The 15,762-nt window shown below is 50.2% G+C and overlaps 3 protein-coding genes across 7 annotated transcripts in view; 2 read left to right on the forward strand and 1 right to left on the reverse strand.

Moving 5' to 3' along the window:
- Positions 1-903: 903 nt before the first annotated feature.
- On the reverse strand, positions 904-15,356 carry SYS1 (SYS1 golgi trafficking protein). Of its 2 annotated transcripts, none has more exons than XM_069955516.1 (3): positions 15,323-15,356; positions 3,889-3,937; positions 904-1,561 (listed from the first exon to the last, which is right to left on the reverse strand). In XM_069955516.1, exon 3 carries the CDS (start codon positions 1,510-1,512, stop codon positions 1,036-1,038), a length of 477 nt encoding a protein of 158 aa, XP_069811617.1. In that variant the 5' UTR covers positions 1,513-1,561; positions 3,889-3,937; positions 15,323-15,356; the 3' UTR covers positions 904-1,035. The 2 variants fall into 2 exon arrangements, with proteins under 2 accessions (XP_069811617.1, XP_069811616.1); XM_069955515.1 differs by lacking the exon at positions 15,323-15,356 and adding an exon at positions 6,357-6,613.
- Positions 4,305-5,818, forward strand: LOC138774504 (putative protein FAM47C). Its single transcript, XM_069955426.1, has 2 exons — positions 4,305-4,349; positions 4,757-5,818. Exons 1-2 carry the CDS (start codon positions 4,305-4,307, stop codon positions 5,816-5,818), a joined length of 1,107 nt encoding a protein of 368 aa, XP_069811527.1.
- Positions 6,664-15,762, forward strand: part of AFTPH (aftiphilin) — a 31,458-nt gene continuing 22,359 nt past the window's right edge. Inside the window, exon 1 of one of the 4 annotated variants that reach the window (XM_069955512.1) lies at positions 6,664-6,946. The gene's annotated coding sequence lies outside the window, so the exon portion shown is untranslated. Of the gene's footprint in view, positions 6,947-15,498; positions 15,617-15,762 lie in introns of those variants that run through there. The other 3 variants (XM_069955511.1, XM_069955514.1, XM_069955513.1) reach the window with 3 other exon arrangements.

Raw genomic sequence — 15,762 nt, forward strand, 5'->3', positions numbered from 1 at the left:
TGCCTCAGATCCTCTTATAAGAGTAGACGGCGGATTTGGCGTGGAGTTGTTTTTAATACATATTGTACCATAGACTACAGCAGCCATGTCACCAATGACTAGAGCAGCCATGTCACCATAGACTAGAGCAGCCATGTCACCATAGACTAGAGCAGCCATGTCACCATAGACTAGAGCAGCCACGTCCATATTGGATACTTGGCAAAGCTTAAATCATTGCTTGCACCTTTCTTTATGTTGTAAAGGCTACGATTACCTGGCGGCCATCACTGAGGAGATCTAATCCAGGACACTAAATATTCTAAAAACAAAACCAAGAATTATATTTCTGATGGTAGAATAAGGTCAGGGCTCCACAATGGTGGCATCCCAATCTGATAAAATGATGGCATATTTCTTGGATATAATCCAGGGATGGGGAACCTTTGATCCTCCAGTTTTTGCAAAACTACAATTCCCATAAAACCTCTATATGACATCCTTAATATTATGTGCTTTTTTGTTGTAGTGTTACAAAAAAAAAAAAAAAAAAAAAAAACTTTGTTGAAGCAAGTGGAACCACTGGTACCCCATCTCCATTTTACCTGCGTCCTCTCCTCTTCTATGGCTGGACAGAGTGTGGTTGTGTTTTATGGACTGTAGTATGTATGTGCTATGCTGGCGCATGATTTGTTTTCTCCATGAACTCATCATTTCGCTTTAGTCCAGCAATTTATAGAACAAGATGCAAGAGCCTTTCATTCCCCTCCAAGAAAGTTTTTGCAAGTTAGAAGACAAACAAAGAAGGTTGGGGTGGAAGCAGATGTAACAAATCACTGAAAACAACCCAAACTCTGAGTGTGCAATGCAAGTGCTGCTCATACAGACACACTCATACGTGCTCACAGCTTGTAAACTCCATGATCACTTATTCCATAGCTTTAATTCTAGAAGTAGTTTGAACCAAACTCCACAAACCATTAGCTGATCTAACAGTGTGGAGGATAAATACTGACGTATAAGAAACATCCGAGAGGTATGCTGGGTTAAAAAAGTCTACACGTTAGACTTGGGGGAAGTGTTGAGGGGGATTTCATTGAGTTCAGTCCGCAGACAGAGATACTCGCCAGTCACTGCCATCAGGCCGATGCATACGAACATCAGCAGCCACCAAGTGATTGTGCTGGGAAAGTGAGCGTTATAGATCCAACATCCCATCATGTGGAAGAGATGGACTGTCACAGTGAAATCTAGGCACTGCTTTCCTCTGCGGATGAAGTAGAGGAGTCCCAAAGCGCAGCTCAAAGAGTTTAAGATGAACGCCATCATGGTGATCCTCCCGTGTACAGAAGAAAATCCCAAGAGCTCATAGTTAAATAGCTGGTCAAGGGAAGGGCTGTAGTGAATCAACACGTCCAGTAAAGCAATCCAGAGGCCCAGGCAGCCATAGTAGATGAACTGCATCAATGCTATCTGAGAAATGATCAGGACGGGATCCCACACATAGCTTCGGAACTGGCCAGCCATTCTCATGGTACAGTCTGTAAGATATGAAGCAGGCGACGACCTCGGGAAATTAGTTCTAAAAAGCAAAGAAAGACGTAAATAGGATATTGCAAGGTAACAATACATCAACCATAGAAAGCACATGGATAGAAGACATACATCCCAGCAGATAATAGGCCAGACAAGAGCAAAGCACAAGACGGGCCCCTGTAATAATGGCTCCTAATACATGAAGCTCCTGCACTGCCTGAAAGCTGCTAATGGGCTTCACACAGGTTTTTTTATGCTTTAGGGCTCAATCACACTTCAGTGTTACAGGTCTGAATATATTCTTTTCTTTTCCATTAATTAAAAAAAAAAACAAAAACAACAACTCTCTAAACGTGTTTTCAGTGTTACTGTCAAATAAAGGATGACATCATCAGACCATGTCAGACGTTACAGCTGGTTCTGGGTCTTACTCCTGAGATGTGATCAGAAGATACTGTCTGACCTGGCCGGCCATAATGTAATATAATATAATATAGTGGAGCTGGGGAGTGACGCTCGCTGCCTGGTAAGATCTCCCGCGGCTCTCAGGAATGACAACCGGACCGAGCAGAACTTTTCACAAACGTCAAACATAGAAGATTGTCAGCAACCCCCCCATCCCATCTAGTCTGCAGCTGCCTTGTTAGTATTTCCTTATTATTATCTTAGGACTAGGACTTCACTGCTTTGAGCGCTTTCACTAGCAGCCGGCAGTGTTGTCGTTTGGCTGGTCTCCCTGAGTTCAGCAATCTGTTTCTCTTATTATTATCTTAGGATAGATAGATGTACCATACAACCACAAACCGAACCTGGCTGACAATGTCCGTGCAGCTCCGCACATAAGAGGCTGGTTACCTGCAAACCCATGTTATCAATGTAAAGATTGAGACGATCTGAAGTAAAACTGTATGGCAGCTCCAGCCTCATCTTGCTGCCTACAGATGTCTCTCTCTCTCTCCTTAAAGGGGTATCCAACTCAAACATAACTTTTGATATTTATCTGCCCATGCTGAGACTAACAATTCCCTCCATACTCCCCCTTCTCCCTTCCGAGACAGCTGATGTAAACAAGTTCCTGGAATGCTGTATCTGCAACTTTGTAGCTTCTTTGTAATGTTGGGAGGGTTATTCTGAGGTCAAGTTGCTGATGAACTCACTATGATTAATCCTCCCAGCATTACAAAGCTACAATGTTGCAGATACAGCCTGCCAGGGACTTCTTTACATCAGTCGTCTCAGAAGGGAGGGGGAGACAGAGAGAAAAGCTCACATAAAGATTTTTGTGACTTCTGCAGAAGCCAAGAACTGGGGTAAGGAGACTGAATAGCTAAAAACAAGTCTGGAAGGAATTGTTAGTCTCACCATGGGCAACAACATATCTAAAGTTACGTTTGAGTGGAATACCCCTTTAAGGTTTAACACCCTCATAGAAGCTGCAGCTTTTCATGCACACACTGACTGGTCAGCCGACACTGTGACCGCTTCGGTAGATTAACCCTTTCAGGACCAAGGCAAATTTTATGAATATGACCTGTGTCACTTTATTCATCAATAACTTGGGAATGCTTTAACCAATCCTTCTGATTCCAAGATTGTTTTTTTGTTACATATTCTACTTTATGTTAGTGGTAAATTTGAGTTGATAGCTTTAGAATTTTTTTGTGAATAACTCCAAAATGTTGTTAAAAATTTAAAAAAAGCGCATTCTCTACATTTGAAAGTCTCTGCCAATAAGGAAAATAGTAATACTACATTCATTATTTATTAATTCATATCTATAACATGTCTACTTTATTTTAAAAGCATTTGGTGAACATGCTTTTACTTATTTAGGATGTTAGAGGCCGTAAATGTTTAGTAGCAATTTTCAAAATGTTCGTGAAAATTTCAAACTCAGAAATTCTTTAGGCACCAGTTCAGTTTTGGAGTATATTTTAGAGGCCTGTATACAACCCCCACACACAATTCAACCCATTTTGAAATCTTCACTCTTTCAAGTATTTAAATTTACATTCATTCAGTTATTTAACCCTTTCTGCATTTCACAGGAATAACTGCAAAGTAAGAGTGAAAAGTTAAAATTTGCATTTTCTTTCCAGAGATTCCAATGTAATCCTATGTGTTTTTTACAAAACCAATTACCGTTACTGATCCACCAAAGCCAGCAATTGGCGATGCTGGATCCCCTTTGGGGGTCCAGTGGCGGTTACACTAAACTGTCAGCTATCAGCTGAAAGTTTAGTTGCGGCTCCCGGTCACTGTTTTTCTAAACAGCGAGCATCTGAAGCAGGTCAGTAAATGTACTGACTTTTGCTTGAAAGGGTTAATGCTGGAATAAGATGTGACTACTGTAGTGACGGATCCACTACTCACCTGGAATGAACGTCCTGTAGACACAGATTCTGGAAGATATATAACAGACCTAAAGAAAGACAAAAACAAATTACAAAAAACATAATTAAAAGAAAACAAAAATTAAAGGTGGTTATACGGCTGGGACTTTACATATATCATTCTATATATGAAACAATAAAGAAGCTATGCTGACCTCTCTGTGCTCCCCTGGTGTCCTCTTATGTGTCCCGGCTGATCACACCCGCCTCTACCTCCCAGGCAGACTGGTCTCAGCAGTGACAGCCGCTCAGCCAATCACTGGACCGACTATTTACATAGGTATCCTCGTGTACATGCAGTCCTCCGCAGCCACAGCCTAGGGGATAGCACGCTGACCAGCGAGTTCCTGACCACTGGGACCTCCACTGATTATTAGGTCTGAAGGCCCATACACAATGAAGGCTCGCATGTTGGTGACGCATGTAGACACCGCTACCGAGGTGGGAGGGGGAGCAAGGCTCTCAGGACTGGAGGTCGGACCCCCACCATCTTGTTATCCCCAATACTATAGAAGGTGGACGCCTCTAGACTTCAGGAGATACACGTCTAAGAGAGTTATGCTAAGATTACAGCTAGTGATGAGCAAACTGGCCGAACCCTCTCGGCATCTGGAGAAGCTGGACGCAGCCTGAGGAAGTCCTGGAAACCACGGATACAGCCACACGTCACCCCCTGACAGCCACCGCTCACACGTCACCCCCTGACAGCCACCGCTCACACGTCACCCCCTGACAGCCACCGCTCACACGTCACCCCCTGACAGCCACCGCTCACACGTCACCCCCTGACAGCCACCGGTCACACGTCACCCCCTGACAGCCACCGGTCACACGTCACCCCCTGACAGCCACCGGTCACACGTCACCCCCTGACAGCCACCGGTCACACGTCACCCCCAGACAGCCACCGGTCACACGTCACCCCCAGACAGCCACCGGTCACACGTCACCCCCTGACAGCCACCGGTCACACGTCACCCCCTGACAGCCACCGGTCACACGTCACCCCCAGACAGCCACCGGTCACACGTCACCCCCAGACAGCCACCGGTCACACGTCACCCCCAGACAGCCACCGGTCACACGTCACCCTCAGACAGCCACCGGTCACACGTCACCCCCAGACAGCCACCGCTCACACGTCACCCCCAGACAGCCACCGCTCACACGTCACCCCCAGACAGCCACCGCTCACACGTCACCCCCAGACAGCCACCGCTCACACGTCACCCCCAGACAGCCACCGCTCACACGTCACCCCCAGACAGCCACCGCTCACACGTCACCCCCAGACAGCCACCGGCCACACGTCACCCCCAGACAGCCACCGGCCACACGTCACCCCCAGACAGCCACCGCTCACACGTCACCCCCAGACAGCCACCGGCCACACGTCACCCCCAGACAGCCACCGCTCACACGTCACCCCCAGACAGCCACCGGCCACACGTCACCCCCAGACAGCCACCGGCCACACGTCACCCCCTGACAGCCACCGGTCACACGTCACCCCCAGACAGCCACCGGTCACACGTCACCCCCTGACAGCCACCGCTCACACGTCACCCCCTGACAGCCACCGCTCACACGTCACCCCCCAGACAGCCACCGGCCACACGTCGCCCCCTGACAGCCACCGGTCACACGTCACCCCCAGACAGCCACCGGTCACACGTCACCCCCAGACAGCCACCGGTCACACGTCACCCCCAGACAGCCACCGGTCACACGTCACCCCCAGACAGCCACCGGTCACACGTCACCCCCAGACAGCCACCGGTCACACGTCACCCCCAGACAGCCACCGGTCACACGTCACCCCCAGACAGCCACCGGTCACACGTCACCCCCAGACAGCCACCGGTCACACGTCACCCCCTGACAGCCACCGCTCACACGTCACCCCCTGACAGCCACCGGTCACACGTCACCCCCTGACAGCCACCGGTCACACGTCACCCCCTGACAGCCACCGGTCACACGTCACCCCCTGACAGCCACCGGTCACACGTCACCCCCTGACAGCCACCGGCCACACGTCACCCCCAGACAGCCACCGGTCACACGTCACCCCCTGACAGCCACCGCTCACACGTCCCCCCCAGACAGCCACCGGCCACACGTCACCCCCAGACAGCCACCGGCCACACGTCACCCCCAGACAGCCACCGCTCACACACACACCGCTGTACCCCCATAGGGATGGCAGCAGAGGGGCCATCACTGGTATCACGTGACATATATGTGAATAGCCGCCATGTAATACCACATCCCTCCTGTGGTGCTGGGGGGCGCTGTCACAGCTGATGACGTCAGGATATACAGCCGCCTGAGCGCCGGAGGTCACACACGGAGCCGGTATACAGCCGTTCTATATACGGGGGATGGTGACATACAACACAGCGCGCCCTGCGGGAGCCCCGGGAGCCACAGACGGCCGCCCCTCACCTCATTGTCTCCGCAGACCTCTCTCTCACCGACTGCTGCGTCCTCCGTCTCCAGCCATCACACCGGCCGCATCAGTGCGTCACTTCCGCCCTCGCCGCAAGCCGCAGCTCCGTGCCGGAAGTGACGTCAGCATGTACACATCATACACTTCCGGCGAGCCTTCAAACTTTATTACTGTCATGTGACTTGATGTTTTCTCCAAAACAACACGACAGAATTTCCTCGAGCCCACCCACCGGAAAATGATGTCACGCCAGCACAGGAAGTGACGTCGGACTGGCAAGAGCGCCTGACAGCTCGGACTCTTCCGCCCTTTCTGCTGCTCCACTTCCGCCTTGTCCTGCGCAGCGGTTCAGCCTCTCCGCCTCTTACGGCTGGACGCGGTGGATGACGGGAAGGCGGATCCGGGAGAAGGAGGGGTGGAGGTGGGAGCTGGGTAGTGTTGTTGCCGCTTCCTGTGTCCCGGGGTTACAAGTGCAGCCGGTGTATGAGATCTCTGCGGGTCCCGGGCGGAGATAAGTGGCGGAGAGTCGGGACTGCACCGGGGACCGACATGAACCGCACGTCCGAGCTGTGCGGCCCGGGACAAGGTGAGATGAGCCGGCTCAGGGCTGTGTTCACACTGCTGTGTGCAGAGGCGGCTGACAGCTGCGGTAACTTGTGCTGTCACTTCCTCCGGGGTCAGTCACCTCCACGTACACAGCAGCCATGGCCAGTCTCCTCTCTGTGTGGCGATTATCAGTTTCATCTTAGTCTCTCCTGATATTTACAGGGATTTACAGCTGATCAGATGGACCATATAATAATACTGTCACCTATAGGGATCAATAGTACTGTCACCTATAGGGATCAATAGTACTGTCACCTATAGGGATCAATAGTACTGTCACCTATAGAGATCAATAGTAGTCACCCATATCCATCAATAGTACTGTCACCTATAGGGATCAATAGTACTGTCACCTATAGGGATCAATAGTACTGTCACCTATAGGGATCAATAGTACTGTCACCTATAGGGATCAATAGTACTGTCACCTATAGGGATCAATAGTACTGTCACCTATAGAGATCAATAGTAGTCACCCATATCCATCAATAGTACTGTCACCTATAGGGATCAATAGTACTGTCACCTATAGGGATCAGTTATACAGTCACCTATAGAGATCAGTTATACAGTCACCTATAGAGATCAATAGTAGTCACCCATATCCATCAATAGTAGTCACCCATATCCATCAATAGTACTGTCACCTATAGAGATCAATAGTAGTCACTCATATCCATCAATAGTAGTCACCCATATCCATCAATAGTAGTCACCCATATCCATCAATAGTACTGTCACCTATAGAGATCAGTTATAGTCACCTATAAAGATCTATAGTACTGTCATCTGTCAATAGTGTTGTCACCTATCAAGTTTAATAAGTCACCAATAGATATCTGTAATACAGTCACCAGGTTATTTATACTGTCGCCTATAGAGATCAATAATACTGTCACTTGTATTCATCAATGATACTGACACCTGATTATATATACAGTGATCGCTATCTGTCATTAGTACAGTCACCTATAGCCCGTGTTATAGCAGGGATGCCTGTCCCCCCTGTTCTGTAGTGGGCGTGCTTGGTTCTGTAGTGGGTATACTTGGCCCATTGTAGTAGGTCCCCCTGTTCTGTAGTGGGCGTGCTTGGTTCTGTAGTGGGTATACTTGGCCCATTGTAGTAGGTCCCCCTGTTCTGTAGTGGGCGTGCTAGGACCCTTTGTTCTGTAGTGGGTATACTTCGTCCATTGTAGTAGGCCCCTCTGTTCTGTAGTGGGCGTGCTCGGACCCTCTGTTCTGTAGTGGGCGTGCTCGGACCCTCTGTTCTGTAGTGGGCGTGCTCGGACCCTCTGTTCTGTAGTGGGGCGAGCTCGGACCCTCTGTTCTGTAGTGGGTATACTTCGTCCATTGTAGTAGGCCCCTCTGTTCTGTAGTGGACGTGCTCAGACCCTCTGTTCTGTAGTGGGTATACTTCGTCCATTGTAGTAGGCCCCTCTGTTCTGTAGTGGGCGTGCTTGGACCCTCTGTTCTGTAGTGGGTATACTTCGTCCATTGTAGTAGGCCCCTCTGTTCTGTAGTGGGCGTGCTCGGACCCTCTGTTCTGTAGTGGGTATACTTCGTCCATTGTAGTAGGCCCCTCTGTTCTGTAGTGGGCGTGCTCGGACCCTCTGTTCTGTAGTGGGTATACTTCGTCCATTGTAGTAGGCCCCTCTGTTCTGTAGTGGGCGTGCTCGGACCCTCTGTTCTGTAGTGGGTATACTTCGTCCATTGTAGTAGGCCCCTCTGTTCTGTAGTGGGCATGCTTGGCCCCTCTGTTCTGTAGTGGGCGTGCTCGGCAGGTTGGGATGTCTGCACACACAACCACAGCTGCGTAATGCACGGCCAGCACCCGGTGTCCTCCTGGGCCGCCTGCGGGGGAGGGTCCCCACTGTGGTTATACCGCTGTATAGTCTTTGCTGCGCACGGCTTCTATAACATTCACTTACTGTTCATCACATTGTTGTGTAGTATCTGGCGTACACATTGTTGTGTAGTATCTGGCGTACACATTGTTGTGTAGTATATAGCGTTGGCCGCTGTTGGTGTGTTATAGCTACGCGTCATGTGATCTCACATCCCCGTATGTTACTGGCTGCATCACTGCAACTTTACACCCTACAGTAAGTGGCGACTCCGCTCCGTGTATCTATGTGGTGTCAGTGCTGGACTCTACACCAGGGACCGGGAGCTCCCAGCTGCTGCATCCCACCATGCCTTGGCTTTGGCTTTGGCTTTGGCTGTCAGGGAATGATGGGAGTTGTACGTTTGCAACAGCTGGAGGAATGAAGGTTCCCCATCCCTAGAAGCAGAGCTGTGGAGTCGGTAAGCCGCAGATCCGACTCAGACTCCTTCATAAATGGCCGGTCATATACCAGGGGAGTTATCTATCACACTGGCTCAGCAGCTTCTCCCTAATGTCCTACATGATCCTGGGGCGACTTCTGAAGGAATATATACTGTATATAAAGCAGCTTATCCTGTGTGCAGCGGATGCAGCCAGTCTCCAGCCTCCATGTCCTGAACTACTCACAACTAGACTAGATGGAGCAGGTGGTCTTTTCCTGCTGACAATATTCTATGTTTCTAACTAAATATTCACCAGACACACAGAAACACTGCTAACACTGACAGATACCTGTAATATAGAGGTCACACATAGTGATATAGAGAGGGGTCACATATAGTGATATAGAGAGGGGTCACACATAGTGATATAGAGAGGGGTCACACATAGTGATATAGAGAGGGGTCACACATAGTGATATAGAGAGGGGTCACACATAGTGATATAGAGAGGGGTCACACATAGTGATATAGAGAGGGGTCACACATAGTGATATAGAGAGGGGTCACACATAGTGATATAGAGGGGTCACACATAGTGATATAGAGAGGGGTCACACATAGTGATATAGAGGGGTCACGCATAGTGATATAGAGAGGGGTCACGCATAGTGATATAGAGAGGGGTCACACGTAGTGATATAGAGAGGGTCACACGTAGTGATATAGAGAGGGGTCACACGTAGTGATATAGAGAGGGGTCACACGTAGTGATATAGAGAGGGGTCACACGTAGTGATATAGAGAGGGGTCACACGTAGTGATATAGAGAGGGGGTCACACGTAGTGATATAGAGAGGGGTCACACGTAGTGATATAGAGAGGGGTCACATAGTGATATAGAGAGGGGTCACATAGTGATATAGAGAGGGGTCACATAGTGATATAGAGAGGGCTCACACATAGTGATATAGAGAGGGGTCACACGTAGTGATATAGAGAGGGGTCACACGTAGTGATATAGAGAGGGGTCACACGTAGTGATATAGAGAGGGGTCACACGTAGTGATATAGAGAGGGGGTCACACGTAGTGATATAGAGAGGGGTCACACGTAGTGATATAGAGAGGGGTCACACATAGTGATATAGAGGTCATACAGTGATATAGAGAGGGGTCACACATAGTGATATAGAGGGGTCACACATAGTGATATAGAGGTCACACATAGTGATATAGAGAGGTCACACATAGTGATATAGAGAGGGGTCACACGTAGTGATATAGAGAGGGGTCACACGTAGTGATATAGAGAGGGGTCACACGTAGTGATATAGAGAGGGGTCACACGTAGTGATATAGAGAGGGGTCACACGTAGTGATATAGAGAGGGGTCACACGTAGTGATATAGAGAGGGGTCACACGTAGTGATATAGAGAGGGGTCACACGTAGTGATATAGAGAGGGGTCACACGTAGTGATATAGAGAGGGGTCACACGTAGTGATATAGAGAGGGGTCACACGTAGTGATATAGAGAGGGGTCACACATAGTGATATAGAGAGGGGTCACACGTAGTGATATAGAGAGGGGTCACACGTAGTGATATAGAGAGGGGTCACACGTAGTGATATAGAGAGGGGTCACACGTAGTGATATAGAGAGGGGTCACACGTAGTGATATAGAGAGGGGTCACACGTAGTGATATAGAGGGGTCACACATAGTGATATAGAGGGGTCACACGTAGTGATATAGAGAGGGGTCACTGTGGGGGCACGCAATAGCTCGCACACACACAGCCTACTGCAGCCATAAAGCACTGAAGAAAAACACACAATCTTCTCCCAGAGAGAAAACCCCACACTGAGGACAGAGGTTACTGCTGCACTACTTATGTCTCCTCCTCCTCTATATTACACAGGATATCTTCATATTGCACTGCTGCTCATATACAGTCATCCAGCATCCAGGAAGAGACCAGCACAGATCTCCCCCCACACAATGGACTCTTCCAGCTCAGAAACAAACTGCCAAATAGTGACTGACAACTTTTCCCCGACCACCCTTATGTAATAGGGCCAGTGTCCTATTACTGATATATTCCCCGACCACCCTTATCCAATAGGGCCAGTGTCCTATTACTGATATATTCCCCGACCACCCTTATCCAATAGGGCCAGTGTCCTATTACTGATATATTCCCCGACCACCCTTATGTAATAGGGCCAGTGTCCTATTACTGATACATTCCCCGACCACCCTTATGTAATAGGGCCAGTGTCCTATTACTGATATATTCCCCGACCACCCTTATGTAATAGGGCCAGTGTCCTATTACTGATATATTCCCCGACCACCTTATGTAATAGGGCCAGTGTCCTATTACTGATATATTCCCCGACCACCCTTATCTAATAGGGCCAGTGTCCTATTACTGATACATTCCCCGACCACCCTTATGTAATAGGGCCAGTGTCCTATTACTGGCCCTATTACATAAGGGTGTAATACCCAGCGAGCCCCATCCAGCTATATATATCCCAGCGAGCTCCATCCCGTCGTATATATCCCATCGAGCCCCATCCAGCCGTATATATCCCAGCGAGCTCCATCCAGCCGTATATATCCCAGTGAGCCCCATCCAGCTGTATATATCCCAGCGAGCTCCATCCAGCTGTATATATCCCAGCGAGCCCCATCCAGCCGTATATATCCCAGCGAGCCCCATCCAGCCGTATATATCCCAGCGAGCCCCATCCAGCTGTATATATCCCAGCGAGCCCCATCCAGCTGTATGTATCCCAGCGAGCCCCATCCAGCTGTATGTATCCCAGCGAGCCCCATCCAGCTGTATATATCCCAGCGAGCCCCATCCAGCCGTATATATCCCAGCGAGCCCCATCCAGCCGTATATATCCCAGCGAGCCCCATCCAGCCGTATATATCCCAGCGAGCCCCATCCAGCCGTATATACCCCAGCAAGCCCCATCCAGCTGTATATATCCCAGCGAGCCTAATTCTGCTGTATATATCCCAGCAAGCCCCATCCAGCTGTATATATCCCAGCGAGCCCCATCCCGTCGTATATATCCCATCGAGCCCCATCCAGCCGTATATATCCCAGCGAGCTCCATCCAGCCGTATATATCCCAGCGAGCCCCATCCAGCCGTATATATCCCAGCGAGCCCCATCCAGCCGTATATATCCCAGCGAGCCCCATCCAGCTGTATATATCCCAGCGAGCCCCATCCAGCTGTATATATCCCAGCGAGCCCCATCCAGCTGTATGTATCCCAGCGAGCCCCATCCAGCTGTATGTATCCCAGCGAGCCCCATCCAGCTGTATGTATCCCAGCGAGCCCCATCCAGCTGTATATATCCCAGCGAGCCCCATCCAGCCGTATATATCCCAGCGAGCCCCATCCAGCCGTATATATCCCAGCGAGCCCCATCCAGCCGTATATATCCCAGCGAGCCCCATCCAGCCGTATATACCCCAGCAAGCCCCATCCAGCTGTATATATCCCAGCGAGCCTAATTCTGCTGTATATATCCCAGCAAGCCCCATCCAGCTGTATATATCCCAGCGAGCCCCATCCAGCTGTATATATCCCAGCGAGCCTAATTCTGCTGTATATATCCCAGCGAGCCCCATTCTGCTGTATATATCCCAGCGAGCCCCATCCAGCCTTATATATCCCAGCGAGCCCCATTCTGCTGTATATATCCCAGCGAGCCCCATCCAGCCGTATATACCCCAGCGAGCCCCATCCAGCCGTATATATCCCAGCGAGCCCCATCCAGCCGTATATACCCCAGCGAGCCCCATCCAGCTGTATATATCCCAGCGACCCTTATTCTGCTGTATATATCCCAGCAAGCCCCATCCAGCTGTATATATCCCAGCGAGCCCCATCCAGCCGTATATATCCCAGCGAGCCCCATCCAGCTGTATATATCCCAGCGAGCCTAATTCTGCTGTATATATCCCAGCGAGCCCCATTCTGCTGTATATATCCCAGCGAGCCCCATCCAGCCTTATATATCCCAGCGAGCCCCATTCTGCTGTATATATCCCAGCGAGCCCCATCCAGCCGTATACACCCCAGCGAGCCCATCCAGCCGTATATACCCCAGCGAGCCCCATCCAGCCGTATACACCCCAGCGAGCCCCATCCAGCCGTATATACCCCAGCGAGCCCCATCCAGCCGTATATACCCCAGCGAGCCCCATCCAGCCGTATATGTCCCAGCGAGCCCCATCCTGCTGTATATATCCCAGCGAGCCCCATCCAGCTGTATATATCCCAGGGAGCCTCATCCAGCTGTATATACCCCAGCGAGCCCCATCCAGCCGTATATGTCCCAGCGAGCCCCATCCTGCTGTATATATCCCAGCGAGCCCCATCCAGCTGTATATATCCCAGGGAGCCCCATCCAGCTGTATATACCCCAGCGAGCCCCATCCAGCCGTATATGTCCCAGCGAGCCCCATCCTGCTGTATATATCCCAGCGAGCCCCATCCAGCTGTATATATCCCAGGGAGCCTCATCCAGCTGTATATATCCCAGCGAGCCCCATCCAGCTGTATATATCCCAGCGAGCCCCATCCAGCTGTATATATCCCAGGGAGCCTCATCCAGCCGTATATGTCCCAGCGAGCCCCATCCTGCTGTATATATCCCAGCGAGCCCCATCCAGCTGTATATATCCCAGGGAGCCTCATCCAGCTGTATATATCCCAGCGAGCCCCATCCAGCTGTATATATCTCAGCGAGCCCCATCCAGCTGTATATATCCCAGCGAGCCTCATCCCATCGTATATATCCCAGCGAGCCCCATCCAGCTGTATATATCTCAGCGAGCCCCATCCAGCTGTATATATCCCAGCGAGCCCCATCCAGCTGTATATATCTCAGCGAGCCCCATCCAGCTGTATATATCCCAGCGAGCCTCATCCCATCGTATATATCCCAGCGAGCCCCATCCAGCTGTATATATCTCAGCGAGCCCCATCCAGCTGTATATATCCCAGCGAGCCCCATCCTGCTGTATATATCCCAGCGAGCCCCATCCAGCTGTATATATCCCAGCGAGCCCCATCCAGCTGTATATATCCCAGGGAGCCCCATCCCGTCGTATATATCCCAGCGAGCCCCATCCAGCTGTATATATCCCAGCGAGCCCCATCCAGCTGTATATATCCCAGCGAGCCCCATCCAGCTGTATATGCGCTCTCTGGCCGCGTATATTCCGGCGCACACCATTCAGCAGTATATATCCCACCACTCCCCATTTTTCTACCTCCATCATGCAGTGCTAGCCTTTGACTATGCTGGGAGTTGTAGTTTTGCAGTAGCTAGAGAGCCGCAGGTTGGAGAACAATGGGGGAGATTTATCAGACATGGTGTATAGTGAAACTGGCCCAGTCGCCCCCGGCAACCAATCAGATTCCACCTTTCATTCCTCACAGACTCTTTGGAAAATGAAAGGTGGAATCTGATTGGTTGCTAGGGGCAACAGGGCCAGTGTCACTTAACTCCATGTTTGATAAATCTCCCCCAATATCCTTTAGTATACTGTACCTTGTAGTCTTACAGTGCCCATTGTGCCCTCAGAGGCTGTGGCTGTTCTGACATGATGGGGGTTGTAGTCTTAGGGGCCTATTCCACGGGACGATTATCGTTCGAATTATCGTTAAATCGTTCAGATCTAAATGATAATCATTCCGTTGAATAGCGGTTAACGATTAAACGACGAACCAGAAATCGCTGATCACCTAATAAGACCTGGACCTATTTTTATTGTTGCTTGTTCGCAAATCGTTCGCATTGATTAAAATGTTCAGTCGTTTGCAGTAGCAACGAACGCAATAGCGAGGATAAGATGACCGCAAGAACGATCATAAGTAACGATTATCGTTCCATGTAAATGGGTGAGCGATATCAGGCCAGTCGCAATAGCGGTCGTTTGAAATCGTTAACGATTACACGAATGATAATCGTCCCGTGGAATAGGGCCCTTACAGTTCCCATTGTGCCCTCAGAAGCTGTGGCTGCCGTAACATGATGGGGGTTGTAGTCTTACAGTTTCCATTGTGCCCTCAGAGGCTGTGGCTGCCGTAACATTATGGGGGTTGTAGTCTTACAGTTCCCATTGTGCCCTCAGAGGCTGTGGCTGCCGTAACATGATGGGGGTTGTAGTTTTGTAGCAGTTGGGGAGCTTTGCCATGTATAACAGTAATTAACCGGTTACTCAACTACAACTGTCATTATGTCCTGGAGCCAAGGGAGTTGTAGTCCTGCAGGGTGGAAGCCGAGCCTCACAGCGTAATGACAGGCGACCGAGAGAAGGAATATTTGTTGCTTTGTTTGGTGTTATGTAAGCGTGTCGGCTGTCTCTTCATACTGTGTGGCTCATAGAGGGAGTCTCTTGTGGCTCTGGGAGGAGGGGGGGGGGGTGCCTCTGGGAGGGGGGGGTCTCTTGCGGCTCTGGGAGGGGGGGGTGTCTCTTGCGGCTCTGGGAGG

This window comes from Dendropsophus ebraccatus, chromosome 15 (assembly GCF_027789765.1).
Source record: "Dendropsophus ebraccatus isolate aDenEbr1 chromosome 15, aDenEbr1.pat, whole genome shotgun sequence".
Lineage (NCBI taxonomy): Eukaryota > Metazoa > Chordata > Amphibia > Anura > Hylidae > Dendropsophus > Dendropsophus ebraccatus.

Excerpts from the sequence above, each read along its gene's own strand:
- SYS1 (XM_069955516.1), bottom strand. The coding sequence starts at position 1,512 with ATGAGAATGGCTGGCCAGTTCCGAAGCTATGTGTGGGATCCCGTCCTG.
- LOC138774504 (XM_069955426.1), top strand. The coding sequence starts at position 4,305 with ATGAAGGCTCGCATGTTGGTGACGCATGTAGACACCGCTACCGAG. Across the intron at positions 4,350-4,756 it reads ATGTAGACACCGCTACCGAG|CCACCGGTCACACGTCACCC; the intron begins GTGGGAGGGGGA and ends ACCCCCTGACAG.